Genomic DNA, 27816 nt, shown 5'->3' with positions numbered 1-27816 from the left:
TTTGGGGACTCTGGGGCTGCTCTACCCAGTGTCATCACAAATTACCAGGAGAAATTGCTTCCAGCTCACAATCACATCTGCTTTTGGCAAGAACTAATGCACCAAGACTTCAAGTTCTAAGCCTCTGTTCAGATTTTAATTGCAATTGATCAGGTTTATATTATTGTACCTCGAGAGACTACATACAGCCAGAACTGGGCTTGCTGTTTCCTTTTCAGCAGCACATATAATTATTTGGTGTTCTGGTGGAGTACTTTTCTGATGGCAGAAATTAGTTTCTCTGGGTTCATCGGGACGGGATGCTTCAAGATTTAAGTGCAAGTGTCTTCTTTCCACCTTGTTCACAGCACAGAACATTAGGTGTGTATGAAATACTTAAGCAGTACTTTTTCTTTCTTTTCTTCTTTTTTTTTTTTTCTTCCAGAAACCTTTAAATATTTTGCATGTTATTTTTGTCTTTGTATTTGTAGTTGTGAGATTCTGTACCGGGTGATTAGAAAATTAACATCGGTCTGCTTTACACATGCATGCTCTTTTAAGTATTTCAAATAATCTTGCAGAGCACATTCTAGTGAAGAGACAAGGTTTAAGAACAATAATATATAAATCTGAATTTTGAGTAGTTCTTGAGATATTAATTTAACAGTAACAAAAATGAGCTGCTGCATTATAACTTTAACAAGTTGCAAGGTATCTTTTTGCTTGTTCAAGTCTATTTGTTTTCAGCAACATTTTCTGATTTTTTTTCTTTGATATTTGCAGTACTGTTTATTTGAAGCATAAAGATTTTTGTGCATTATCTCTCCTTAGTATTTCTGGTAAATTTTTAATGTAAACTTATGCATCTGAGATAGACATAAATTTGATGCAAGTTAAAATAATCTCTCCAGATTCATCCTAATTTAAATGAATGTGAGTATTCACATATGTTTAAGTTTTTTTTCTGTACAGGACTATGCACAGCTGTTTATAGAAGAGATGTTCTGCATTTGGTTATTTTGATTTTTTCCTTTAGTTTTTTTTTGTTGTTGTTGTTGGGTGGTTTTGGGGTTGTTTTGGTTTTTTTTTTTTGGTTTTTTTTTTTTTTTTGTTTTTGAGGTTTTTGTTTGTTTTGGTTTGGTTTTGTTTTAAAGGAGGGATGCTGGGGTAAAATGCTTGCTGTTAGTGTTCATAGTAAAGGGAAATATTGCTAACTACTTGTTTATACCCTGATTCTGTTTTAACAGCTTTTTGTGTGGTTTCTTTACCTATTAGTAAGTTGTGAGGTATTGTTTATTTTGATGACATTTTTATTGTGCTAGTATTAGTTTTAGTATGGGGTTATTCTGTGTATAATCAAAAAGCCCTCCTGAAATTAATGGAACAGAGGATATATTTTTATGAACTAATACAATTTTTCCCTAATAATTGAAAATAGGCTGTCCTAAGATCATTTTTGCAGTACAATGGTCAGCTGTAGCTGTTTCCCTGTGGTGATTTTACTAAGGAGCTCTTTACATTGTATCATCTCTTTCATGTTAGCAAATTAGAAACATGTTAAAATGCTACTCAAAAGATACTATATTTTAATTTAGGGGTTAACTTTCAGTTTGATTGTTTCACTGGCATGGATGGTTTTGTTTCTGAAAACTGGTGAAATTTCTTTAATCTTAAGTCAGAAAAAATACAGGCAGATTCATAATGCATGTGTAGATATTAATGGAAGTTTGAAAAATAATGCAGAATTTAAGACCAAAATTTGATAATTTCCATAGGAACATAAATTAATGTAATGTCAATTTTTATTCTGAAGGCACTGCTTATTTTAGACTAGAATAACTTGTTTGAGAGTTTTTTAACCTGTTTATCAGAGAGTATTTCACTGAATAAATTTAGATAGGTTTTGAGAGAGAAGGTGTCTAGTCCTATGTCAGCTAGGTTGAATAACCTTTATAAAGACAGATAAAATAATCTGGGAAATATTTAGAAATGAATAAAAAGTTCCTTTTTTTTTTCCTACAAGAAAGAACTAAACCTAAATGAAGCTATTTGTCCATAGTATATTGCAACTAAATATTACAGGTTTTTCAGTGTTCTAGAAGTACTTTAAGAAATCTCTGTTTCGGGCCATGCCGAAACATGGTTTGAGCTGTTTCATGAAACAAACCTTGCACAGCTTTTCATAAGGCTAAACTAAAACTGAAATAAAAAGTTAAGATGACATTATCAAATATTGATCTATTAGCTTGATCCCAAAGTTTTATGGAAGAAAAAAAACAAAAAACAATCCCATCCTTAACAACTTCTGTTAGTTTTATAATGTGGTGGTGATTGAGGACATTGTAGCTCTGCTCAAATGTCTATATGGATGAGCTTAGCCAGGAAACAGATTTTGAAATCAGACTTGTTTACCCATTGCTAGATGTGTCCATTTATGTTCTTCTGGACCTTCCTAGGCTAGAAGTCTGCCAATTTGGCAGCATCAGTACTGTTTACATATTTCTTTTCATAATGCTCTGGAGCCAGGGAAATGACCATGAAATTTTAAAACATCTTGACCCTTTTTAAGAAAAGCAGTGGCAGCTGACCAGGTTTCTCCCACAAATTCAGACCCCCACTGGGGAGTAACCAGGTCAAAAATCTACTTATTAGTTAGGAGAAGAAAGTGAGTTGCATTTTATGACACACAAAAATAATGCTTGTGGATATTTCTTTGTTTTGCTTTTCCTGAAGCTGTCCTTACTGCATCACATATTTTAGCCTGAAGATTTTTACAGTTACTGTCACCTGTGACAAGTTGGTGGTAAACAAGTAAGCAGAAAATAAATGTATTCTTTTCCTCTTGAAAATGGTGGGAGGCTCACTTGTATTAAAGAATTAATCCAAATGTAAACAAATTGTGTAACCTGTTTAATATTTTATTACTACATAATTAACAAGCTGAATACTACTTACAGAGAGCTCACAAATGTATTCCACTAGCTGCATAGTAGGTTTTTATGGAAATGAGTTTTACTTCTTACTCTGTGTAGTATTATATATGTAAGAAAGACTCTAATTATTTTGATGTAAAACTTACTCTATTTTGATGTAAAACAACTCCAAGATTGCCCTGTGTCAATTGTTATGCAAGACAGAAGATAGAGCATAACAGTTTTCTCATGCTAGAAATTGAAAATGGGAAGCCTTTAATAATTTTTTCAATGTTCAACCTTGAAATAGTTAAAGTTGGCTATTGCTAACCAAGACAAATATTATTTGGATTTTATCTTTTATATTTAAATAACTCAGTGGCAGCATTTTGACATGATAATACTGTAAAATGGCTTTATTGATTCCATGTATCTGGAATCAGATTGGTTCTGTCAGGTAGCAATTGTTCGGTGACTTGAAAAAAGTGGTTAAAATATTAATCTAATGTTATCTTGTCATGGTAGCTCTACCTACTTGTTGTGGAACAAAATGAAGAGAGAACAAATTGTTAGTGAGTGAGTGTCTCCTTTCTGTGGTGAAAGCATTTGGTTTTGGGGAATACAAGATTAACAAAGAACTCAGATTGGGTTTTTTAAAATTATTTAGACACTAATTTCTCCTACAGCTTGTTTAAGATACATAAAAAGCATCCCGAGTGAAGACAAATAATAAATTTATGCACTAGATCTGCTTCTTGGAGCAATAGTTAATAAGTTTCTCAGATGGCAATATACTAAAAACTAAAATATAACATTCTTTGTGTGATTTGAAAAACATATAAAAAGATAAACAGAAAGGAGTTTGAAATAACAGCTACAGGTAATGGGTTTGTGCCTCTACTGCAGCTCTGCTAAATTGAATGGATGGCTTCTTCAGGCTACTGGTATTCAGAAGCCACTTCTTAGTATCTGAAAGTAAGTAATTTGTCTCAAATAATTATTGGCCAACTTTGGAATGAACTTGAGGAAATAAGTTTCTTCCCTCTATTCTCCTAATGTGGAGGTCCCACCAGTGTTGCAGTGATGTCTAAGCAAGTGTCGACTTGTAGTTTGTTTCTTGAATGAAAAGGTGTGAAAAGGAAATAGTTTTTAGGTCTCGAAGGATTGCTTTTAGTGAAAGAGAGTACTGGATCTTCAAATATTAGTCTAGTTAGACTGGCTTTGTTTAATCTAGCTAACTAGCTTTTTTCTACCAAAAAGTTGTAAAATTTAGCCAGTGTAAGGCAGGCAGTATGTAGCCACATTCAAGAACTATCCACATTTTATAGGAGCAATAAGAGTCAAGAAATTGTAATTTAGTACCTCCATAACGGAAATCTGCCTGTCAGGAACAAACACTCTTAAAAGAAGTGAAAACACTTTCAGTTTGTAGTACACAGAATATCTTACTCTCTTTTTCTTTTGTCTTTTTTCTTTTTTTTTTGTGGACTCTAGTGATCTAATGGATTTGATTTTCTAGTACTCACAGCTTATGATCATAAATATCTGCACAAAAAAAGAACAGTTACATTAGGCAAAAAAGAGGGAAGGGGATGTTATTAAAATAAAAATCCAAAAGAAATGAACCCGCCAAAAATCTACAAGTCTGAAAGTTTGTGTAGTAATAAACTTTTTCATGTTTTTCTTGTTTGCTAGTAAAGTGAATAATTTTACTCAGAATCATAATTTTCAAAAGCGGACAGGGGTTTGCTTACCATGAGGCATGTAGCAAAATACTAAATGTGAGTACTCCTTTTAAAGCTAACTTTTTTTTCTCATTTTTAGTATAGCAGCAAATGAAGAGCAGATTCTGCAAACCCATCTTCATATTCCTAGGGATTATTCACATAAGGAAGAATTTTGAGATCTGGAGCTAGTTTTGAAATGCATTTAAGTTTATTAGTCAGAGCATCTCACGTTATGTAAAATGGGTTTGGGTTGTTTTGACAGCAAATCCAGTGCTTATGGGAAATAATTTTTTTACCATCTTGAAATTTACCACTGTTTTACCTTGCCAATGGTTCTTTGTTAGAAACAGTTGTTCCCGTGGAAAAAGTACAGCACCAACCAACACCCCCCCACCCCAGCTCTTGCAGGAATACTTATAATTTAGCCAATCTTTCATATATTCAGAACTGACAATGAATCAAAAAAAACTCAATAGATCCATTACTGTTGAGGCCCAAAGTCTTATTTTAGCTGAGGCCAAAATACTACTGCTCATATAGAATTTCCTGTCAGTTTCAATTTCTTTTGCCACTTTGAATAAATGATGGATATTTTAAAACTAATTGCTCTTAGCTCTAAAAGTGAAGCATGAGGTCAGAGCACACAGTACCGCAGGAAGTGTTCTGCTACCCAAAATAAAGTTTTAAGTGAAGCATTTTCAGCTTCTTGTTTTTCTGGACAGCTTCCAGTTTGTTTTTTTTTAACAGGAACACCTTTCTCTGGAGTGCAGCTGAGCTTTTGGAAGCAGTTTGTGAGTGGGAGAAGGAAGAGTTAAGTTTAAGCCCTTTATAGTTTGCTTAACTTTTCATTTATTAAATAACGTTCCTCAGCAGGTCTGTGCTGCATCTTGAGACAAAGCAGTGAAATCACTGTGTTTATGCCTAAAGTTCAAGTTTACTTTGCTGTAGCTTTCTGGAAGGGTGTGACATGAAAAGCTTGTGGTTGGGGCCACATGGTTCATGCTGGACTGTGTTTTTGTGAATGGAGGCAGAACTCCAGTTCTGACTGCTTGTCTTGAGGAATTGCTTCGGAGATCAGCTGTCTCATTCACTGGCAGAAAGAATGACTCATACATCTTCTGCCTTGTTTGGCTCCAGGTCATTGTTACAGTGGATAGAGCTGGTTTTAATTAAATATTAACTCCTTTTGTCCTGGATGCTTGTTAATGGGGACTTTTTGTTTACTTGCAATGAAAGCAAGCTAACAGGCCTGAGTTCTAAACTTTTTTTTCCTTCCAAATTGCTTTCCCTTTGCAAAATGAGCTGTCAGTTCAGCCTTTCAAAGAGTGTTTAAAGCTTTAAAAACTACAAACAAGTATTAACTATTTTTGTGCTGTGAATGTTTGCATATCTCAGTAGGTAGTGAAACTGTAAAACTTAAACTGATAACATCTTCAAGATTGTAATTTAAATTTCTGCATGCTTTCCAAATCCTCTTGAGACATTATAGCTATAGTCAGAAGGAAAAAAAAAAAAACTTTTAGTAATATTCTAGGCTGAGTTGGATAGCTTATGCTGCAGATGTTGTCTGCTTCAGGAGTCTGAGACTTGATGGCTCTGAATGTGGAATGAACTCATGTAGCTGCTTCTGCTATAAGCAGTAAAAGCCACGTGCTTAATATCCTTCAAAACCTTTTATCAGCCTTTTGGAATATACTTGCCTTCTCAGACCCCCATAATTAAGTAGCTCAAGGAAATGTTCTCATTCAGATGGGTGATCATTTCAGATATCTTTTTTCAATTTCCCTCTGAATGGCAAAGTAAAAAAAAAAGTTCTGCTGATTTCTGCATTGTGTCATGTGTATGTTAACAGAAGCTTTTATGGTGGCCTTGCTAAGTTGCAGTATTTATGAATAAAGAGGAAATGAATGGCCTATGTATATAAATGTGTTGACAGTTGTGACACTCCAAGTTACATTTTCCTTTCAGACATTCATGTTCAAGTGTCTTTACCTGCCTATTTAATTTGTTGCAAAATCTACCTGTAATTATCCAAAATCCAGGTACAAAAGCCCTCCTCTGCTTGAGCGATGGGATGATGTATCCCAATGATGCAGCATCTCACAGCGAGATGCTGGTGCAAGGAGTCTCTGCGTGAGGATGACTGCTTGCATTTCAGCAGTATGAGCATATGCAAGTTTCAGTTTTGCTTGTTTAGAAATAATACCAGATTAAATGAAAGAAATAAGTACTCATTTCCACCAGTTAGCAGGTCCTTTTAATTTCTCCATATAGGCTTGCGGGGTCATTTCTAAGGTACTGATGCTACTAAATTTGCATTCCAGTTGGAAATGCATGTTCCTAGTTTGAATGTTCTGGTTGCTGTTATTTGTTATGTTTATATTTGGTAGGGTTTTAAACACTCCTTAACTTGCCTTGTTCCTTTCTCTACAGAGGCTTTTAAGGCTATGTTAATATTGCATTTAAAGTAAATTTTGACAGCATAGTCTCCACCTGTTTCTAGAGTACTGATAAAATGATGTGCTCCGTCTCTATTAAATATGCCTCCATAAATTTTGGGGATCCATGAATAAAGTACATTATTCTTGTTTACTCCATAAACAAGAGCAAATCAGGGGTAATGGCAGTAATGCAGTGGTTTCTATGACAGTTCAACCAGATATATTTTATTTTTTTCATAGAGTACTATGGCTGGGGAAAAAAAGGACCTTACTTACTGATATATACATAAATATCTACAACAGATTTTTTTCTGGACTAAGTCAAATTAAACTGATAAAACCAGAATGAAGCACTGGTGAAGCTGTCCAGTGCACAGAAGATGGTCTCTGGAAAGTTATATGAGATTTCTATCCCTGTTCTGCAACCACTAAATGTAGCCTCTTTGTTTTAAACAGAATGGGTTTTTGTTTTCTTTGAGGCTTTTAAAGATATCCTAGATTCACAAATTTTTATATATATCTCTACATATACATGTATATATAAAATGCAGGTGCATGTTAAAAAAAAAAAATCTGCTGGCCTCCTTGCTGCATTTGAAAATGATGGGTGGCTTAAGAAAAATGTGTGGGATGTCTCTTCTGTAAACAAGAAGTTACTTGACTCAATTACTTTAACTCTGAATGTACTCACAGATGCTTCAAAAACAAGTGGAAATATTAGAAATCTTAGGAACTGATTTTTAAGTAGAAGACCTTGATTTCATAATCAGATTTTTCTGTGACAGTCGAATAGTTGGCATTTTTGTGAGGAAAAGGCCAGACATTCACGTGTAGTCAATTGCATGAAATGTCAGAAATTAAAATTACGGAGTCTTATTATTTGGGCTCATCCTGTTCCTGAGTTCATTCTTGGTAAAACTTCTGTGGTTTCTCTGGAAGAAAGAGAAATTGAATGCATCAGAAGACTGAATATTTGGGTTGGTAGTGTTTTATACAACTTCAAACTTCAAGGAGCCAATATGTCCTCAGATGTACTGGTTTATTCTAAAAGGATGGGTTACTGTCAGGTTTGATTTTGTTCAGTTTTTTTTTTTTTTAATTAGAAACCTGAACAGCAAAGAAACTATGCTTTTTTTTTTTTTTTTTTTTTTAAAAAGTAAGTCGAATTACACTCGGTGTATTTATCTCACACTTCTGTTCAAATCTGTCTTTGCACATTTCCAAGGTCATTTGTTTTTAAGGGGTATTTGCTGCAATTAAGACAGTAGGATTTTATTTTAAAACCCAGAGCAAAAAATTTTTCAGTATTATGAGCCTGATTCTGAACTCTTTACCCAGGAAAAAAACTTCCAGTTAAGTCATTAGAAATATTTCCTGAGTAAAGGAGTGGAGATCTGGTCCATGAAGAGCACTGTAATGCACATTGAAAATAATTGTGAGTAATTTTAATTAAATATATATTTTTAATTCAAACAAATTATGTAAAAACTAGTAGAAATTGCACATATATAATGGGGAATATACATTTCCTATACTAGAAAGTGTTCCGAAGGGCACAAAAGTCAAGTTTTATCAATTAATGTATTTGAGAACATTTGATAGTCAGAGTTTCGATAAATGGTTATATAAGCAGCATTTACCTTTCAAATCTTGTTGGGTAACCAGATCATGGCAGATGTTAACTTTTAATTAAGATCATATGAATTATTTGCTTGTCTTTGGACAAGAACTGTGGAAAGTATTTTTAAATGAGAATTTTTCGCGGCTTTGCTGCAGCGATTCCAGTTAGTGTGGATGTTGAGGAAAAGATGACAAAGTTAAGAGAAGAAGATAAGCTGGATCTCTCTTGATGTACCAGAAACAGTCATGCTCCGAGGACACCGCTTCTGTGTAATGTTCTGCAGTTATTTGAATGTATTCATCTATAATAAACGTTTAGTGCTATTTCAGCTTAAATGGTTTAAATGAGTTTACCACACAGTTTGAGAGATGGATAATGTCTTAGATATACAACGAAAAGGAAATGTGGTACCAGAGGAGCAAAATTATCTATCAGCAGACCGTGAAATGATTGTATTTAATAGCTCAGGTTTGTGATGGAAATTTCCTAAAAGCAAAGACGATCTTACAAAAGGCAAATGGATGTTAATCATGATTTTTGTTTTAAGTAAATCTTTTTCAATGTCTGAAATGTTGTCATTGAACCAGGAATTCTGTGGTCTGGTAAAATAGTTCTTTTTGAATATTTAAAACAATAACAGAAAACCCTTACTGTGTTGGCTGACTGCCACGAACAATTGGAATCACTTTTAAGTAAGCCGAAGGTGTGGTAGTTTCAGGTTAAAGAAGCATTAGTGTTAATCAGTGGGATTTGGTTTTATGTGGACTTTACGTGCAGATATTTTGAAAATAAGCACTAATGAATTTTACCAGTGGCTTGGTAGGTCCAGATCCTGGTACAGGGAGTGAGGCAGGGCCAGTGAGTCCCCACATCCTTCCATTCCCATTGTTCTGTGCCGGGACTTCTCTGGACTCATGCTGCACCACACAGCTTTACCCCAGGGCTTGTCTGATATTAAAATGATGCGCTTGCCTGATTTTCATACCCAACAATGAAGAAACAAAAAATCATAATTTTAAATTTGACTGTGCTTTAAATTAAGCACAAGAGTCTTTATTTATGCTTTAATGGCTTATTTTAATTCTTGTGTTTTGTTTGTTTTGTTTTTGTTTTCCTTTCTTCAGCTCAGGTACCTGACAATGATGAGCAGTTTGTACCAGACTATCAGGCTGAAAGTTGTAAGTATACTACAAATCATCACTTTGTTGAAATATACATATTTGTATATTTATATCTGCATCTTCTATTTGTTATTTATTTTGTCATCTGTGGTCATGTGATAGCTCTTTTTGCTGATCGGTGACATCAGCGTGATGACTAGATGAAGCAAGTGGCATTTTGATGCACAGCCAAAAGAACTTCTTTGGGATGAAGGTATAACCTTTAGCACGGGGCCCTTCCCTGTCATTTCCACCCACAGCCCCAGGGAAGAATGGAAAAACTTAGGTTGTGGCGAGGAAGGAGTTTCTTTGTCTGTAGAGTGTGCAGAGGAGCTTTTTAGCCAGTACAGATCAGATACTGTGGGACGTAGGATGCATCTCTGATGAGCAGTAGTCAGGCTGCTCAACACGTTTTGTGTATGAATAAATAAATAAAATTCTCCACGTAATCAATCAAATACAGCCACAGCTGAAGCATGTTAAAGTTGTCTTAGGATGTGGCATTTTCTTGCTCAAACAATATTTTCCTGTGAGTTAATCGGTGAAAACAGAAGTTATGTTAAGCTGGGTGCTCTGCATTGTTGTCTACTTACTTAACAAAAGTCTAAACTTATTTTTATTAGCCTGTATTCCTCAAGTCTTGCATTAACCTATTAAAATACTCCTGTTCTGCTAAATGCTCGCTCTATTTTGCTGTACCTGATGTTCTGTGATATTGGGTGATTGCAAGGGCATAGCTTGAGAAACATCTGACACTCACAGACTTTTTGTAGCTTCTTTTCGTAGTTTTGTTCTTCGTGGGAAGGCTTCTCCTCATCATCAGAGCTCTCTTCTAAACAGTGTCTGCTGATTGTAGCAGAGCACATGGTAGCTTTTCCATTTTGCTAAATAACTTAAATAGTTTATCCTATTGGAGTGAATTACCGCAGTTCACTAAACCAGATAGCTGTTAAACACGGCATTCATATACTGAAATATTAAGATTAGTATAGAGAGATTAGGAAGAATTGCATTTAAATTGTCTTTAAACAAAAAAAAATCATACTTACTGAATTTTCCTATAAATCTTTTAGATTATTTTTTCCAGTTATTAAGAAGCTGTTTTAAGAAGAATTCATTGAGAGTATTCATAACAGCATTTTGTGAGGCAAAAAAAACCCCACACTTTTTTTTGATGCTATGGAATTGTTTAACAATTTAAATCAGTTTTTCTCTCAAAGTTCCTGTACACATCCAACAATCATGGTCACTTTTAAACTTTGAAAATTGCCTTTTATAACAGAGGTTGTTTTTTTTTTTACTTCTGTCTTCAAAGACTTTTAAAAAAAATAAATTATAATAGAAAAGACAGAACAGTCTATAAATTGAAAATCAGATATGTTACTTTACATATGGATCTGTGTCCAAATATAGTCATTCACGCATATGCCTTTGTGTAAGAGTACAAAGTTCAACTGGGGCTTCTATTAACCCACAATTATCGTTACACAACAAGTCAATGATTCTTGGAAAATAATTTGTGGACTATGAAAAGCCCTATTGAAGCTGGCCACTGCTTTTGGTGATAAAGAAATTCTCCTAATATGGCTATTTTATTAATGCTGTTGTGTTTCAAAGTTCCTTAGCCACAGCTTACACAGTATTATCAAAGGAACATTTATTTCTTCATTTCAGTTGGTTTCTTTATCTTAAGTAAAGGTCAGGAGAGCTTCCTGGAGAGTTACTCTGGCAAAGGTTATGGAGTTTCAGACATATACTTGGATATAATGTATGTAGCTGTGGGCTCTGAAAAACAGGAACGGAGATCAACATAACCAAAGCCATGGGGAAATTACTGCTACAGAAGTAGCACAATTGTGGCTGTTTTCTCTAGATCCAAGCCTGCCTTCAAACTCCGTTATAATGACTTGCTGTATATAGTCTATAACTGTGCAGTACTGAGCCCATTACTGACAGCAGTCTGGCAGAAGCACTTGATTTCCTTTTTGAAAAATCTACTAAAATTTATTTTATTTTATTTATTTTAATTTTTATTTTTACATGGGAGAGAGTGGACAAACTGTCATAGATTTAGTGTTTAATACATTTATTTGAGGCAAAAATGAAGAAGGACAGAAGTGTAAACTGATGAAGTGGGTCACTTTAGTTTAGCCACTTTAGCCACTTTAGTTTAAAGGCATCTAAACGAAATTGTGCTTTGCTACAGAAATTTCATTTATGGAGCTGGATATAGATAGGGGTGTGTATGTGATGTGCAAAGTGTGTAAAGAAAACGGAAGTGTTCCAGTGAAGCAGTTACAATCTGCAGTCCAGCTAGAAAAAATAATGATATTTTATTTATAGCTTCATTGCTTGAGAAAAGGGCTTTAAAGCCGAGACAGTCTGTGCTGTTAAATTGAAAGTTGTGATGTTAAATTGAAACATTAGAAGGAGACTTAAGAAGCTTCAGTAACAGTGGCAGTTTTGGAATAGTGTGGTTAAAATTTTCTTGCCTAGAAATCACCAGCTTGGTGATGTGAAAAAATCAGCTCTTGAAGCAAGATGTGGAAGATAGTGGAGGAGCTAATATGCCAAAATCATGTGCTGTGTCCTAGCACTGAGCAGGATTAAATGCCCCTTAAAGTGCTGTGGCTTTTGCCTTTATTTTCTGTAATAATGATTTTAACTAGTGAAACTGCACTGGTATTAGTAACTAGGGGAAACATTTAGTTTAGATTAGATATACAGTCCACTTTGTCCACTCAGGGATTTAACTTCAAAGCTAGCTTGGGACCATGAATATTTCAATTATGACTTGCTATTAAACTTCAATCAGTTTTTGAAAAGCAAACATAATATGTGTATTTATAGTTAGGTGTGGGCTTTAGATATTATGAGTGAGATCAACAGCTAGCATAACTTCATGTGGTACTATTGACGTTATTGGAATTACACACATTTCTATTAGCTAAGGATCCAGCATGTCAAGCTTTAACCTATTTAAAAGTAAAATTTGTTTTGTTACTCCTTTATGTCTTCTGGAAAGAGGCCCTTCCTACCATAAGAATTTTAGTAATGACTGCACTTTTCAAACCTTGCTTTTTTGTTATCAAAGCCCCATCTTCTTTTACCTTATTTTTTAATTTGGCATACCTATCACAAGGAACCTTTTTGTAATTTTATGTAGATTGAGTGGAATTTAGAGTAGATAACAACTAGCTTGTTTGGCTGAAATTTGAAAAACAAAACACAGTTTGGTTTCTTGTACCTTTCTACTTTTTTTGAGCACTGAAATGCTTGAGTTCTAAGAGGCAACAATGTGTATAAAAAAGATTTTTTTATTTGAAAGTATACTGAAAAAATATTGAATTGCATATTGAATAGTGTAATTTTCTTAGCTTTTCATTTTCATTCTTGCAAGCAATAAAAGTTCCACAGAAAGAGTGAGGAATCTTCTACAGGCTTTTTCCCAAAAATTCTGTTTTAGGCAGGTTGGTTTTGTCTTTTTCTGAATCTGCTTCTATAATGCAGTTCATTTGTTTGCTGCATATTCAAGTAACTTTCTAATGACTATTCTTTAACAATAACAGGAAAAGTTGTGTAAAGCAAAGATGTAAAAAATCTGTTTGCTCTAAATAGGTGTTTTGGTGTGTTTTTTTTTAATCAACATTCTGCATGTGACACTTTTTCCTAATTCCTATCCAATTCATAAAACCTAATTAAGCTGGTTTTCCCTCCATGTAAAGTCAGTATTCACTTTTGGAGAAGGGTGACCTGTGTTAACTTCCCCAGATAAGGTTTCCTATTGTTTCAAGTCCATTTTCATATACTGAGGAGGAGCCAGATCCTGAACTGGCTGTAATCAGTGGCAAGGTTTTCAGATACTGTAGAACAGCAAGGACTTTCCACTCCAGGAGCAAAAATGAATAAAGTGTTCAGTTTGCTCGAAGTCAATAGCTGTTGAGGTGAAGATTACTTGCTCCCATTGTTTGGATGGTTTCTGTGACAGACACAAGAGGAAGTAGGTAGGATTTGCTGATGTTTAAAAGATGTAGTTGGCAAAGAAAACTTAGTATTGTCAACAACACACTGAATTGTAATGCAGCCTTGGTACAGTTGGTTATAAATGGGGATTACTCGGCACCAAACTTGATTGCCTGGTGTCTTAATAGTATAACCATGGTTTATTTTGTTTTAATGATCTCTATTTGCATGGATCTACTTATTCAGAGTTTTCTTTTTCTTTTTTTTTTCTTTTGCCCTGAAGTGTTAGTTGCGTATTTAAAATTATAGATAAATTCTAGATTTTGGATTTTATTTGCTACGGAGTTTCTGTTAATGAGGATTTGTCTTGTGCTTCACCTTCTTGATCAGGTTCCTTTCTTCTCGTTTATTTTGTTCCTGTATTGTTTCCGAGATCATCACAGCCTTACCTTACCACTGCCAAGGGGTAAATGTTAGTGTTAGACCACATCTGTTGACAGTAAATGGGAAGGGCTGGCTGTGAAAATCCATGCTTCTCCATGCCTGATTAAACTTTAAGATAGAAAAAATACTTTTTTTAGTAATGATTTTGTCACTGATCTTTCATGACCTTTATTCTTTCTCTTACCTCTTATTTTTTTTGTTCCTCCAGGTTTAGTAAAGGGGCGCTTTCAATGTAGATGCCAGGAATCTTAAATTATTCAGGGATGTGCTTTTTAGATGCTCTGGCTTCAATCTTTAAAAGCCTGTTAAAGAGAGATTCTTTACATAGGCTTCAGGTAGCTGTATTCTTCTGTCATTTTAACTAATGGTGTAGGATATTCCAAATGCAGTTTAAATGAGGAAAAGCTTTAATATTTATTTATATATTTGCAGCATACAAAATAATGATTTTTTTTTGCATTACCATAATAAAAATGCTTCTTGTGGTTCTCTTTCTTTCTTTCCTTCTGTGATTTAAATTTCAAAAGTGAATTTCAGAATTAGAAAAGCATTTTCTGCTTGCTTTAGTATGGCAAGAGCTGGTGAGAAATTGATAGAGGTTAATTTTCCTTTATTTTGACATATTTTGGAGAAGAAACCGCACACAATAAAAATAGAAAACATCAGAATGCTAGGAGTTCTGACAGGTCTACTGAAGTCAAAATGAGGTATAAATATACCACTGGAATTGTTTTTGGTTTTGATGCAGAATAGTTTAATTTTGCAGCTTCTAGAAAAGATTTTGGTGGATTAAAAAAATGTCATTTTTTTAATGTGATGATTCACTTCATAGGCAGCTGGTAGTCATGTCTTGGTAGTGCACAATGTTCTAGAAATTACAGTTGGTAGCGTTTTGGTTGTCTGCGTGTGGCAAGTTGCACACACCAGCATCTTTTCAGGTTGTTTTTTCGAGATTTTTTTGTTTTAATTTTATTTTGCCTTTATTTAGAGTCTGTGTGTCTGGAATAACCTTTTCTTTGAGTGTAGCTCTGCAAGTGTGGTGCAACTGCAGGCAGTCTGACAAATATCCTGCAAGGTGGTGCTACTTATTCCTGGTGCTGAGCTATTCCTTGGTAGGGCTTTCTGCTGCAGCTGTGTTTTGTTTCTTGCCACTTGTCTTGAAACTACTTCCTTCCATAGGTCAGATGTTGTCAAATACAGAGACATTTGCTTACTTCTTTTAGTGCATGCCCGACTGTGATGGATTCTTTCTTAAGGGCTGTGAGAGTCGGGGCTCTGTGGTTTGTTCCTGCCTTTAGCTTTGCATGACCTTGGGCATGTTGCTTAACATCTTTGTTTCTGGTTTGAAGTAGGTACAGAAATGCATGTATCACTCTGCTGTGAGATACACAGCTTTCTTAATGATCACTTATCTGGAGATCTCAAAAGCATTTTACAAAGACAGTCCAGTGCAATTGCTGTTGTAAGAGCCGGAGAGGTCAGACTGAGGAGTCGATGCTGACCACCTTATCTCCCTTCATAGTTGCCTTAGATAGCCTTGCTTCTTTCATTGTATCCCGGAGCACTTGTTTCCTTTGTTTAAAGCCGGGCTGAAACTGTTACCACCTGTTAACTTTCTTTTTTTCATTCCCCCCCCCCTTTTTTTTTTCTTAATTCACATTCAAAAGAAATTAGGATTTGGTGTCTTTCAGAAAACTCATTTTGTAGCTCATTGATGGGCATTAGCCTGTGCTAATAAGGGTTTTCTTTTTCTTCTTTTTCCTCTTGAAGATTTTTGGAAATATTTAAATCTGCCATATAGTTGTGACCATAATTGCAAGATTTGATTCTTGAAAAAGTTTTACCATGAGGGAGAGTGTCGACTGTAATGCCTTTAACTTGTGATCTTAAAAGTAGAGAATTTGTGAGCTTGCTTTGATTTTAATAAGCAGTTTCTGTTTATTTGCTTATCTGCTTGTATTTTTATACTAAATTTCCAGCTTTGAAGGTGCAAAGATTGAAGATTCTCCTGGATTGCAGTAGTGGTAGTGTCTCACAGATTATGTAAATACTGGTGGTGGCGGCAGTAGCCCTGTGAAACAAATTAGAAGACTCCCATCAAGAACAGAGCTTTTGATTTTTAAAACTTCTAAAGCAGAAGCTTTCTTTCAGAGTGCCCAGCAGGCTGTGATGTGAATTTTATTGCTAATGGAAAGGTACCTCTGGGCATCCACAGACTCCTCATGCAGACCGGTTTAACTGCACAGGACCAATCCGAACCTGATGGTCTCCAGCAGTGTGGGGCATGGGGGAGCCCAGGAGCTGGACAGGGCTCTTCTTGTGGGGTTTTGTGCTGCTGTCTGCCCACTGCCCTTCCACTGCCATGTCCCTGCTCACCCAAGCTGAGTTAGTTTCCTTTCCTTAGAGCCCTATCCTTGTTTGCTGCTTTATTGCAGATTAAAGGCTTGGGTTGCATGTGAAGGTTATCAGCTAATGAATAAACTTCAGTCATCCTGTCCTGTGATAAATCTGTCTCATAGATCAAAGATGAAGCATGTAGACCTTTTTTCTTTCAAATGGTAATTTCTTAAGGCTGTCGGGTCACTTCCTAACGGCTGTTTACATGAAAACAAAAACATTAAACATATTTTATTCAAAATGTTGAATTCTCAGTTTTGAAAAAAACTTCTATTTCCTCTCTGAGGAAGCCTTTCCTCCTTCCTTCTGTGGAGGTCTCATCGGTGGAAATACAAGCCATCCTCACATTGTAACCTGTGGTCATGGCAGTATTTTCTTAATGCTACCGTTATTTCTGTTTTAAATCAGATAGTTGTTAATTTCATCTGGAGTATGAACATGTATTAGAACATTTTTTCAGTTCCAGTTGTGCTAAAGTGTGCATAAACTTCTTGTAGCTGTATTTTCACACTGAAGCCAAGCAAGGCAGACTGAAGGGTCTTTGTGATTGTATTTTGATACAAAACCCTTATTCTCCTGAAGCTTCTTTCCATGCAGTGTTTTTGCAAAATGAGTTTTGTATTTCAAGAGCAGTGTAAATACTGATTTGAAAATCTATAAGCTCTGGAATGGTCTAAAATAAGGAGGCAGTCTGCAAGCTGAGTTCATCCACTTCTATATATCACATATGTTTCTTTATGTAAAATGCGTTTGCGGTCTGTATAATTTTTTTATCTTTTTATTTCTGCTTGCTGCCTCAGCAACTGGAGATAGAAATCAGGCTCTCCTGCAGAGTGCTGTGAAATTTTCAAGGGATATAGCAGTTAAAAAAGGAAGAGAGAGTGAAACTCCTCAAGACAGTCAGTTAAGCACTGACATGCTTAACACACATTTGTGTCATGTAGGACAGAGGTAGCCCCCTGTAAGCCTACAGGAAAAATAGCCCTTGTGTCGGGTTCTAAGTCCTTTTGTTTTGGTTCCTGTGCATTTCAGTACTAGGAAGTACTTACAGTGAAGACATTTATAAGCTGATAAATATGCAAAAATGATTATATTTATTAATTCTTTTGAAATTTAGAAGTCATCAGGTTTTTTTTTAGAAATGGTCTAAACCTAGTTTAAACTTAAATGGAAAACTGATTATTTTATCAAGGCATGTGCTCGTCTTTTCCCTGAAAGGAAAAAGGATTATTTTCTTTTCCTTTCACTTATTCTTCATTCTCTTTGTCTTCAAGACATTACTCTTACCAGTTCCTGGGCTCTAGTATGACCTTGATGAGGTGAATGGAGAAGTGAACTGCCTTGGTAAAGGATATCTTTATTCTTACGTATCTATTTCTTCTGTAAGCTGAGGATTATGCATGTTAGAAAAGAGTGAATCATTAGCAGCTTTATTTCTGGTTGTCTTTTTTCCTGTGGCTGTTTATGAACTTATTCAGCAAATGTGGTTGCCAGTAAGTTAATGTAGTGAAATATTTTCTAGCGGTGACATTTACTGCCGAGTCCTGCAGTCAGTGAATAGGAAGGTTACTGACTGGCCAGGTTTTTGTCTTTGAATTTATATATTATGAGTCGTCATCAAGGACATTTGAAAAATTACATGTGCAAAAACAATTCCCAGTCTTGCTAATTTGATCCTCTTTGCTCAAAGGTTGTTTCCTTTCTGCTTATAATGTATACCTGGAAAAGATAAACAGTTTAATTCTTTTTTTAATACTCTGTCTTCATGCTGTAACTGAATGCAATGTTTCCTTACTAACAATCTGTTAAAAAATTTCACATGACCAAAGCAATAAGAGAAATGGAGACAGCAAGGACTTTTTAAAGTGTCAGTATTCTGGAAAGACAAAAAGTTTCAAGCATTTGGCATTAGAATTTGGGAGCTGGATTAATACAAGTCTATATAAGTCAGTGTGTGTGTGTGTATATATATGCATACAGGAAATACAACATGTAATTGTCAGTTTTACTGATTATATGCACTTAGAAAATAATCCTAAAACTTTAGGAATGCTTGGCTTGAGAAAACATCAGCAAGTGTATTGGTAATGTATGTTCAGCAGGTCTCATATACATTAGGAATGCTTTAATAGCAGCAGAAGCCTTAAATATCTGTGCTGAGAAGGCACACTGGTTGCAGGTGGTCAAGCTTCCACTGGCTGCAGAAAGAGCAGTTTGCTAAGAGTCTTTGAAAATCGGCCTACTTAAATATAGTCTTGACTTTATGTTCCCAGACGTAACCACTTCTGACAATGGCTTCTTTGTTTCCCTGTTGAATCAGTGATAAAAATTGTGAGCTGAATTTTACTGTTGACTTATTTCAATGGCCTGCACCTTTTCCACTGGAGACTGCAGGTTTTGCAGTAGTTTTGGTAGTGAACTAGAGAATTAGATTTCAGCCTTGCTTGAATGATTTGTAAAAGATCTGTCAGAGTTATTGCTGGTGAACATTTGTGAAAATTGAACATTGAAGCATGGAGGACACGTATTTAGAGTGGTGACAGTCCCTTTCTCCACATCAAGTAAACAAACATCCCATTAGCTACCCTGAGTTAGTGTTAGTGTTGTTTTATGAATATATACTTATTGTTAAAGGCAAAAATAATTGAATTAAAAATAATCTCAAAATGTAGTTTTGTTCTATTTTAGTGCCCAGCACTGAGAGCTGCTACAATTAAAACAATTTGTAAATAATCTTCTAAATTAGTTCTTTAATTCATGCTAGAGAGCACTCAGTGTGGAGTCCATTTCATTATTTATTGTTTTTTTCTTACTTTTGCATATACTTGTAGCTATCTGACAGGCATGATTATCCTTAAGGATAATTTTCTATTTCTTGTATTATGAAGATATTCCTGTTTTTATAGGGACACAACAGTGTTATGGGTCTCTAAGGGTAGGCTCCTGAGGCTGAGCTACTTCAAACTAGAATCAACCTTCTGACACTGGTTGTTTGGATTATGGCAGAACCAGCAATTAAATCCAGTTTCTTTCACATTTTGTCCAGCTGCAAGAACGAGATCGGTAGCCCTCATTTATAGATGGCTGTTATTTCCTTGCATGAATACATCAGAAAAGAACAACAAAGATAATAATTATATTGATGTAACTTGAAACTTTTCTGTAAGAGGGCAAACGAGGCAGAATCAGTTCCTGTTTGTTTTCTGCTGTGGGCATCTTTCCTAAATATCAAGGTGATGATACCTTTAAAACAATAAATAGAAAATACAAAATTGTTCATTTTAGAGCTTATTGTTATGTTGGGGAGAAAATGCTTGTTATAGTTTCCAGAGTTTTCTTCATAATTTTTTTTCTACAAAATCTATTGAAATCTAGACCTGAAAGTGTCAAACTGCAGAGTTACCTGAAGTGGAAAGTGTGCATGGGTGTGTATGTGTAAAATGCTGGGATATTATTGGGCATTTTAGTAATGGAAACTACGCAATGCTTAGCCATTACCTCTCACAATTTAAATTAAATTTTGAAAATTGCTGCAAATGGAAATGCTGTCTTCAGAAAAGCACACAGACCCTGATACAGTGGCCAGCTCTTCTCTTTGCATTTAACTTTATTGATAATTCCCAGGTAGGAATACAATTTAAGTTTTCTCCCAGGCTTGATTTTGCATTAAGAACTTCCTCTTTAGCAGAAGCTCTAAAGGTGGATTGCCTCTTTTTGCACCGTGCCTGGGAGCCTTTGGAGCCAGATACATTATCAGTAACTGTAGGAACAAATGCCCCGACCTCCTCCCACGACTTTAACAAAGCAAATGCAGGTGAAGAGCAGCCCTGTTTCTCTGTGTGGACAGGGAGGTTGCAGATCCAATGTAGAAAGATTAAAAATTCTTTGGAATTTTTTTTCCCTCCCTATAATCATCTTCAGCAATCCACGTGTTTTAGTTCAATTGCTACAGAACCCAGCTGGTTTAATTTTATTAGGTTACCGCTTCCTCCTCCAGAGAGCCCTAAGCCTCTGTTTATTTTGGGGGCAGGGTGAGCTCTTGGTCCTGCCTCACCTGCTCTCCTCAGACATCAAAGTGAGCCAGTTCACTCCTCCTAGCTTAATCCTTCCCTTCTCCCTCCCACCAATGTTCTGCAAATTTCCTTGTATTCTTCCCAGTAACCCAGTGCCAGTGGTATTTGTCAGCAGGTTCACTTTTACCCTGGAGGTACTTGCTAGGAGGCAGAGACCCTCTGGCAGCACTTTCCACTCGACTGCCTGCAGCTGTGAGTCTCCTACAGCTGGACAGGTAAATTGTCTGGAAAGGAAGGAGAGCACTGCAGGAAGGGGACATAAATCGGAATAAAACAGTGCCTGTGACAGCATTTCTGTGGGATTGCTTCTTTTGGAAGCTAAGAAACTGTGTTGGTAACGGCAGCTCCTGCTGCCTGAAAATACCTTCTAGACAATTCTTAATGGGAAAGTGGAAATCTTTTGGGGATAGAGGCAAAGAGGGATCAACTAACCAGAACTGTGCCAAAATGTTCCATGCTTGGGGGTAGAAGAGTAGAGACAGTTTTCTAATACTGTGTGGGAGTTCAGCCAGGTAGCAGCTGCCCAAATACACTGTCAGCTTATGACAAAGGACCTATAGTGCCTTACCTAGGTATTTACTAGAAGCCTCCAGAAAAGTTTGCCTTGGAATTGCTCTCCCTTTGCATTTTAGTGAGTAGGTTATCTTTTATTGATATTTACTGAAAGTTACTCCCCCTACCCCCCAGTCTGGTGGCTTATCCTTTTGGGTGGGCTTTTTACTTGTTGTTATACTGAATATACTCAGTGAATATACTATGAAATTTTTTGACTGACATGGTCCTTTTAAATGAGAAGCCAAGTGGCTACAAACATCTGAATTATCTCAGTGGTGGCTTCAGACTTCCAGTGTCAGAAGGCTGCAGGTGTACCATCAGTAACTAATGAGAATTTCAGAAATTGCAACTGCACAGACAAGCAAATTAGGGATATCTTGCACTAAAAGTGAGGATTTATAGCAGTGAAGCAATTATTAAGCTGAATGGGTGCGACCTCTAATATTGTGCTTCCTCTCTCACACTAACTGGGAACCCCTCCACCTCTCAGGGGAGGCTACATCTGTCATGGCAAGAGGGTCTTGGGTTAGCTGCCCAGAAATAGCTATACTGGCAGAATTTTTTAGTATCTTAGCACGCATGCTTTAGAAAATTCCAGTTAAAGAATGACACTTACTTTCGTTTGTGAAGAAGGTCCTAGAATAATTTCTTTGCTGAACAGGGGCAGGAACATAATGTTCAATTGTCAAATAAGGTATCCTGCAGGGAAATGGCATATGCTTGCATTTGAGTGATGTTTTTGTTGGTCACCTTTTCCCTGTGTATAAATGCCCTCCTATAAACCTGCCTGATGGATACTGATGCAAACTTGATGAGCTATAGGTGCAGTGAACTCTTCTCTGTTTTCTATTTCAACACTTTTTTTGGCCTCAGGTGCTAATCTCAAAGACCACGTTAATGCCAGATCATAGTCAGGATAGAAAAAAATATTGTGTATAGATAATTAACATAATCTAGAGATGAACAGGTAATTCAATTAATTTAGAATTGAGTTTCACCAATGCATTTTTTTTGTCTTTTAGTCATTAATCTGTAATGCTTTTTGCTTAAAAAATTAGGAAAGAAGAAAAACTTCATTCCAAAGCAAGAGCAAGTTTTTTTAGCAAACAATGCTGGCTAAGATGGATGCATTACTGTAGATCTTAATGTCCTGAATTTTCCAATATAAATTGTAGGAAAATGGGCTGTTATTTTCCACCTTGCAGCTCCTTGTTAGTAAACAAAAATAAATTCCAGCTTTTGATGTAGTTTATTTTCACCTGTTTGCTAATTTTTCCTAAGTCAAATTCAAAATATTTTTTTTTTGTATTCTCATACCATGTAATCTGAGAAAGTCCCTGTAGGCTTTGAGGAAAAAAAATCCCACAATGTTGGGCTGTCTTTCATTCTTTACCTTCCCCCCATCCTTTCCCACCCCCTAAGGATTGTAAAGGCTATACTGTTGCATAGTGTTCATGCAATTCAAGTAGACCATTAATTGACATGCACAATATTGTAAGTTTTAGTTTGGAAGAGAAAATAAGCAATTTGCTTCTTTTTGCAGTGTGAGTTCTAACTGTTATTAAAGTGCATTTGTAGTTGCATATTTTCCAGTAAAGGTGACAGATTACTTCAAAGCTGGTATTTTCTTTTTGTTAAACAAGGTTCTCAAATAGATCCATCTTGCCCACGTATTCTATTCTTGCCAGTTGGCTTTGAAAGCTGGTGCTTGGGCTCATCGTTCAGAACTAGCTTCCAAAAAATGAGGTCCCATGCTGTTTCTATCTTTTGAGCTAGTAGGGGCTGTAAGGATCTGATCCGAAGCCAAGGCGAAGACTGAATTGATGGAATCATATATAACGATTTTGCCAAGTGCTGCCCAGTCATGAAGTCCCACTTTCTGGGAAAGAGCACTGAGAGAAGGGGTGGCAGAGCATTCTCTGTGTTAAGAGCTGTCCAGAGATTTTCTTTTCTGGCCTTAAGAGTCAGGCTACCACATAAGAAAGAACTAGCTTTTTACTGAATGCTTTTTCACACGTTTACGAGTTGTTACTTTCTTCTGCATGCTGCTTATCCATTTTCTCCCCAGTTATACATATCCATTTGAAGAGGAAAAAGCTTTCTGCTCTTTATTTCAGTGTTACACATATTTTGGCCATATGCAATGTATCATTGCAAAGGCATGCTTGCACATTCAGTATGCTTACTTTCATTTGACTCTGTGTGCACACATAGATACCCAAATACACATGCACATTGTTTCAGGTGAGTGGTCACTACTTGGTGAGTCTAGATGGAGCCCAGCTGTCTTTAGGTCTAAATTCTGGATCCTGAAGGAATTCTAGTTTTCTAGATGCAACTGTAAAATGGAGAATAATATTGAGATCATGTATTTCTTCAGAAAGATACTTGACAGGAATGCATAGATTCCTCCCATCCCCAGCCTCCCTTCCCTTGCTAGCAGCTTTCATTTGTAAGGTAGTAAAAGTTCAGGTCTCTTGTCTATGTTCAGCTTTTCTATAAACTGCCAGGATAGTCTCTGAAACCACAGTGATGATACATATCTGTGTGTCAGATATCCAATTTGTCACCAACTTCTTCCAATATCTGGCAGAGAGCAAGACCTAAATGAAATCCAGTTGACTGGAGCTCAGCTAAGATCTGATAGAGGTGACTTTGATAGATAAATGGTTGAAGAACCTGGTTGAGTCTGTGTAGATGTAATCTCTTCAGCCACTTTTAAATCAGTCCACAGCCTTCAAGTCTTGCTCATTTCTGCAGCTGTTGCAGTGGTGAGAAACAAAACATTTTTTTGCAAGAGATCGCGTAGGGTGAAAACAACTGCAGATCTTGCCTCGGTCGTCCATGCTTGCTGTCACTTCTGTCTTCAGCTGTCTTATGTATTAATAAGCTTTTTATTCAAAATCATTGAGAAGGGTTTAGATGGCAATTCTTGATTACTAGCCTTTACTGTCCTAGCTTTCTTCTTTCTTTCTTTCTTTCTGTCACCTCTCCTACATGATATTTTTATTTCAGGTTCTGTTAGTATACGAGGCTGCATACCTCATCCAGCTCACCCCTGAAGTATGAATGAATGGTCAGCTATGTCAAGTGCCTGCTTCTGATGACTTCTGAGCCTCTCAAAGTTACCAGTAAAACTTCTCATCAAAATATATAGTACAATGAAATTGAAAGAGCATACTGCTTTGGCATCCTGATGTCTTTAATCTGATTCTTATTAAATGATTGTTGAAATTCAGAGTGCAGCTGTCTAGAAAGGTCTAAAGCTCAAATCATAATGATCTAGGAATAAATAATCAATAAATGCCTTCCAGAATGCAGAAGGCTATTGTTTCATGAGTTGAATGCACACTTCTGAAACCTCTGTGGAAAATATATATAAAGCCTGGCATTCCCACCTAGAAAGCTATAAAGTATTTAGTTTCATAACTCATTGCTTAAGGTAAGCAAATACCTATACCGAATGTATGATTCAAATGTTAAGGTGACTGTTGCAAAAATAAGGCATTTCAGAACTCATGAACCCATAGTGTTGTGTTTGGATTTTTCAAAAATGTTTTCTGATAAGAGCAGCTAGGTCACTGCTATCACCTAAGACATAAGTAACATTGTATGCTCTTTGACGAAATGTTCAATAAACTGTTTAAAAGCAGATTTTTTTTTTAACTAATGCCTACCTGTTGTACTTATAGCATAAATAATTTGTTTGAATCATCAGGTGAGTGCTGTTAAGTTATAGTGAGCGAGGAAAATGGCAAAAACATGAATTAGGGTCCCTGTCCTTAAGTGTATTTCAGTTTGCATTTTGATAGCAGTTTAGAAATGTTATCGCCTGTTTTGTCACAGACATAATTCACATCTTTCTTCAGGCACTGTAAACAAGAGAAATGGTTTAATGGCTCCATAAAAGGCACTCTGTGCTGATAGCTGAGATTAGACCCTTTAGTAATGGATTTTTGTGTGTTGGGGGAAGGGGAGGGCTTGGCAGAAGTAAATGTACTGGAAAAGAATCTTGGAGAGACTCTGATGTATCTGAAGTGCTGCTGCATTGCTGTATGTATCAAGAGATAGATTTAAAGTGTGACAGTATTGGCTTTATCAGTACAGGAGTCTTTCCTTCTTGCATTTGAAATTTTACCAAGTATTATCTTGGTTCACCTCAGTCAGTCTAGTACCTGGAGTTGCAGTGGTATCAGCTTAAGTATTTTTACATCTTCTGTCTTTTCATCTTACTGTTGAGTCAAGTCCCCTATATTCAAGTGTGTTCAAGAAATCTCTCAAAACTTACATTGCATATTAACAATTTTGCTGAATTGATGATAAAACTGGTGAGTTTATTTACAGAATTGTCTTTTGAGAATGATTTGAGAGCATAAATTTGAAAAACAGCTCAGAAACAGCGCATTTAGGCCACGACTTACTGTCACTTTCTTTTCTCTTCAGGTACTCAGAGTCCTCAAACGTAATACATGTGAATATAGTATTACTTAGGAGACATCAGAGTTCACTATGAGGAGCAAGTGTGGTACAAAATCAACTGCTGTCAATTGATTTTATACCATGTAGTCAATGTTCTTGACCCACAAGTGTGGATAGGACATCTTTTGTAGCTTTGGTCAGTGGAGTAAGCATTGCTTGCTATTAGCTAACATCACTGAATTACCAGTTATATTTCATGGCTTTTAAAAGTATGCTTAAAACCATTCTTCCTCAGAAATAAGACTTTATCATGTGCATGTGTTCTGAGCAGGAATCTGAAGTTTGAAAGTTAAAGTGTTGCTTTTTGTTCAAAGGAGAAATGACTTGCCATTTCGTGTAACATATTCCCAATTTCTTCTTCATCTTGAATAATCATCTCTTGAATTGAAAAATATTTTAAGCCATTGCTTAATGCAGTGAGTTTCAGGGCTTTCTCAGAAGAAGTAGATTCAGTTCTGTCTGTACAGAGGTGGTATGCTTCCTGTTTCTCAGGCTAGAAAGTGTACATATCAGACTCCTCTGAGACAAACCAATTCCTCCTTTGACTTCAGAGTTCTTAATAAAATTGTTCTTCATTTGAGTGGTGTGGTTCTTCATTCTTTGGGTGTTGTTATGAAGAAAATGTTCAGGGATTAGGCTGTTGACAGATAACAAACTAGAACAGCACTTCTGAAGGATGGATGGCAGGTTCCACCCCATGTTTTTGCATGTTATGTGTGAGCTTACTTTGTGGTGAAATCATTATTGCTTAGTATAAAATCTAGGTCTGTACAGCAGCACATTATATATAATATGCAAGCCCTTTTACTCTGCAGATATAAATAGACATATTTATGCACAGAGAATACGCATACAGTAATGTATTATATCTTCATCAATTTGCTACAAATGGCAGAAGTCCTGCTTTCCTTATATCTGTGTGTTGGCTTTGGAGATGCTCCAGACAGGGTCTGTGGGGCAAGGGTCTGTTTCTGATACCGATAAACCTGACTTTGCGTGGTAGTTGAGATGAGGTGTTGAAGCCATCCATCTAAATACATGTTGTAAGATTGCTTGCCTTTCAAGTTCGGAGGTAGTTATCTGTAAGTAATCACTCGGGATGAAATCTTGGCCCTTGGTCACTGTTTCATAAGATCATTATTAAGGCAGAGAGCCCTTTACTTTAATAGGGTTGAGACTCTTGTTCTGGGGTTAAGTAAAATGAATTTACCATCAGGAAGAAAGAAGTGGTAAGGAGCTGGTTGTTTAAAATGTCATTTTGTTAATATGAATGTGTTGGTAGCTGGTATGCTGCACTAAAATTAGATTGTATAAATAAGCAACCCTGCTCTCCTCAAAAGAAAGAGGATTGAGAACATAATATAAAATTCAGTTTAGCCAAAGAGTGTATGTTTAAATTCTCTTTTAATAGGTGCACTATAGAATGAACGTCACACTGAAATCAGAAGTGACGGGCAGAGGGTTTCAGTGATGGTATGAAAACTGCTTTGAATATTTGAAATTGTATTGTTAAAATAAGTCTGTCATCTTCAGCCACACTTAAAACATGTCCCGAAAGGGCAAGTAGCCTTCAAGAAAGGCCCCCAAAAAAGCAGTAAGCATTTTTATCAGCCTATCTTTTTTCCTTTCTACCTCTAAAAGTGGAGTTACAGATAAAGCTTAGCATGGTGACTGTGTCAGGGGACTGCCCGAGGAAGGCTTTAAATTTTACAGCTACATTATCTTTCTGGCTGTAGTTAAGATAAAGATCTAATATAAAATCACTTTGGTCTGTAATGCTTTCTCTAAATGAAGTGAAGGTGTTAACCTACTTGATTTGATACACTTTACCCTAGCTTATAAAGCTGGGAGGAAGGTGAGGTAAACTTTAATTAAAACTACAGCGCAGATGCCTTCTAGCACTGTGCCCTGTACCTTACTAGGACTGTACAGTAAGCAAAATAAAATGTACCTCGCAGTTGAGGCAGCAGGCTGGAGCCGTGTTCAGTGAAAGTAATTTAATTAGTGTTGATCATGACTCCAGATGATGGTGATTTGATAAGGAATAATTTAGTACTTAACAGCC

At 36.1% G+C, this 27816-nt stretch overlaps 1 protein-coding gene across 7 annotated transcripts in view; it reads left to right on the top strand.

Annotated features, from left to right (window-relative positions):
• The window catches only part of ETV1 (ETS variant transcription factor 1), a 67716-nt gene that overhangs the window by 5025 nt on the left and 34875 nt on the right, over window positions 1-27816 (top strand). For 5 of the 7 annotated variants that reach the window (XM_064411299.1, XM_064411302.1, XM_064411301.1 and 2 more), the window contains one exon: window positions 9805-9858. In XM_064411299.1, coding sequence (XP_064267369.1) covers window positions 9805-9858 — 54 coding nt within the window. Of the gene's footprint in view, window positions 1-3; window positions 361-8397; window positions 8495-9804; window positions 9859-27816 lie in introns of those variants that run through there. The other 2 variants (XM_064411305.1, XM_064411306.1) reach the window with 2 other exon arrangements.

Source organism: Passer domesticus, chromosome 1 (assembly GCF_036417665.1).
Source record: "Passer domesticus isolate bPasDom1 chromosome 1, bPasDom1.hap1, whole genome shotgun sequence".
Lineage (NCBI taxonomy): Eukaryota > Metazoa > Chordata > Aves > Passeriformes > Passeridae > Passer > Passer domesticus.
This window is presented reverse-complemented; position numbering and strand designations above follow the sequence as displayed.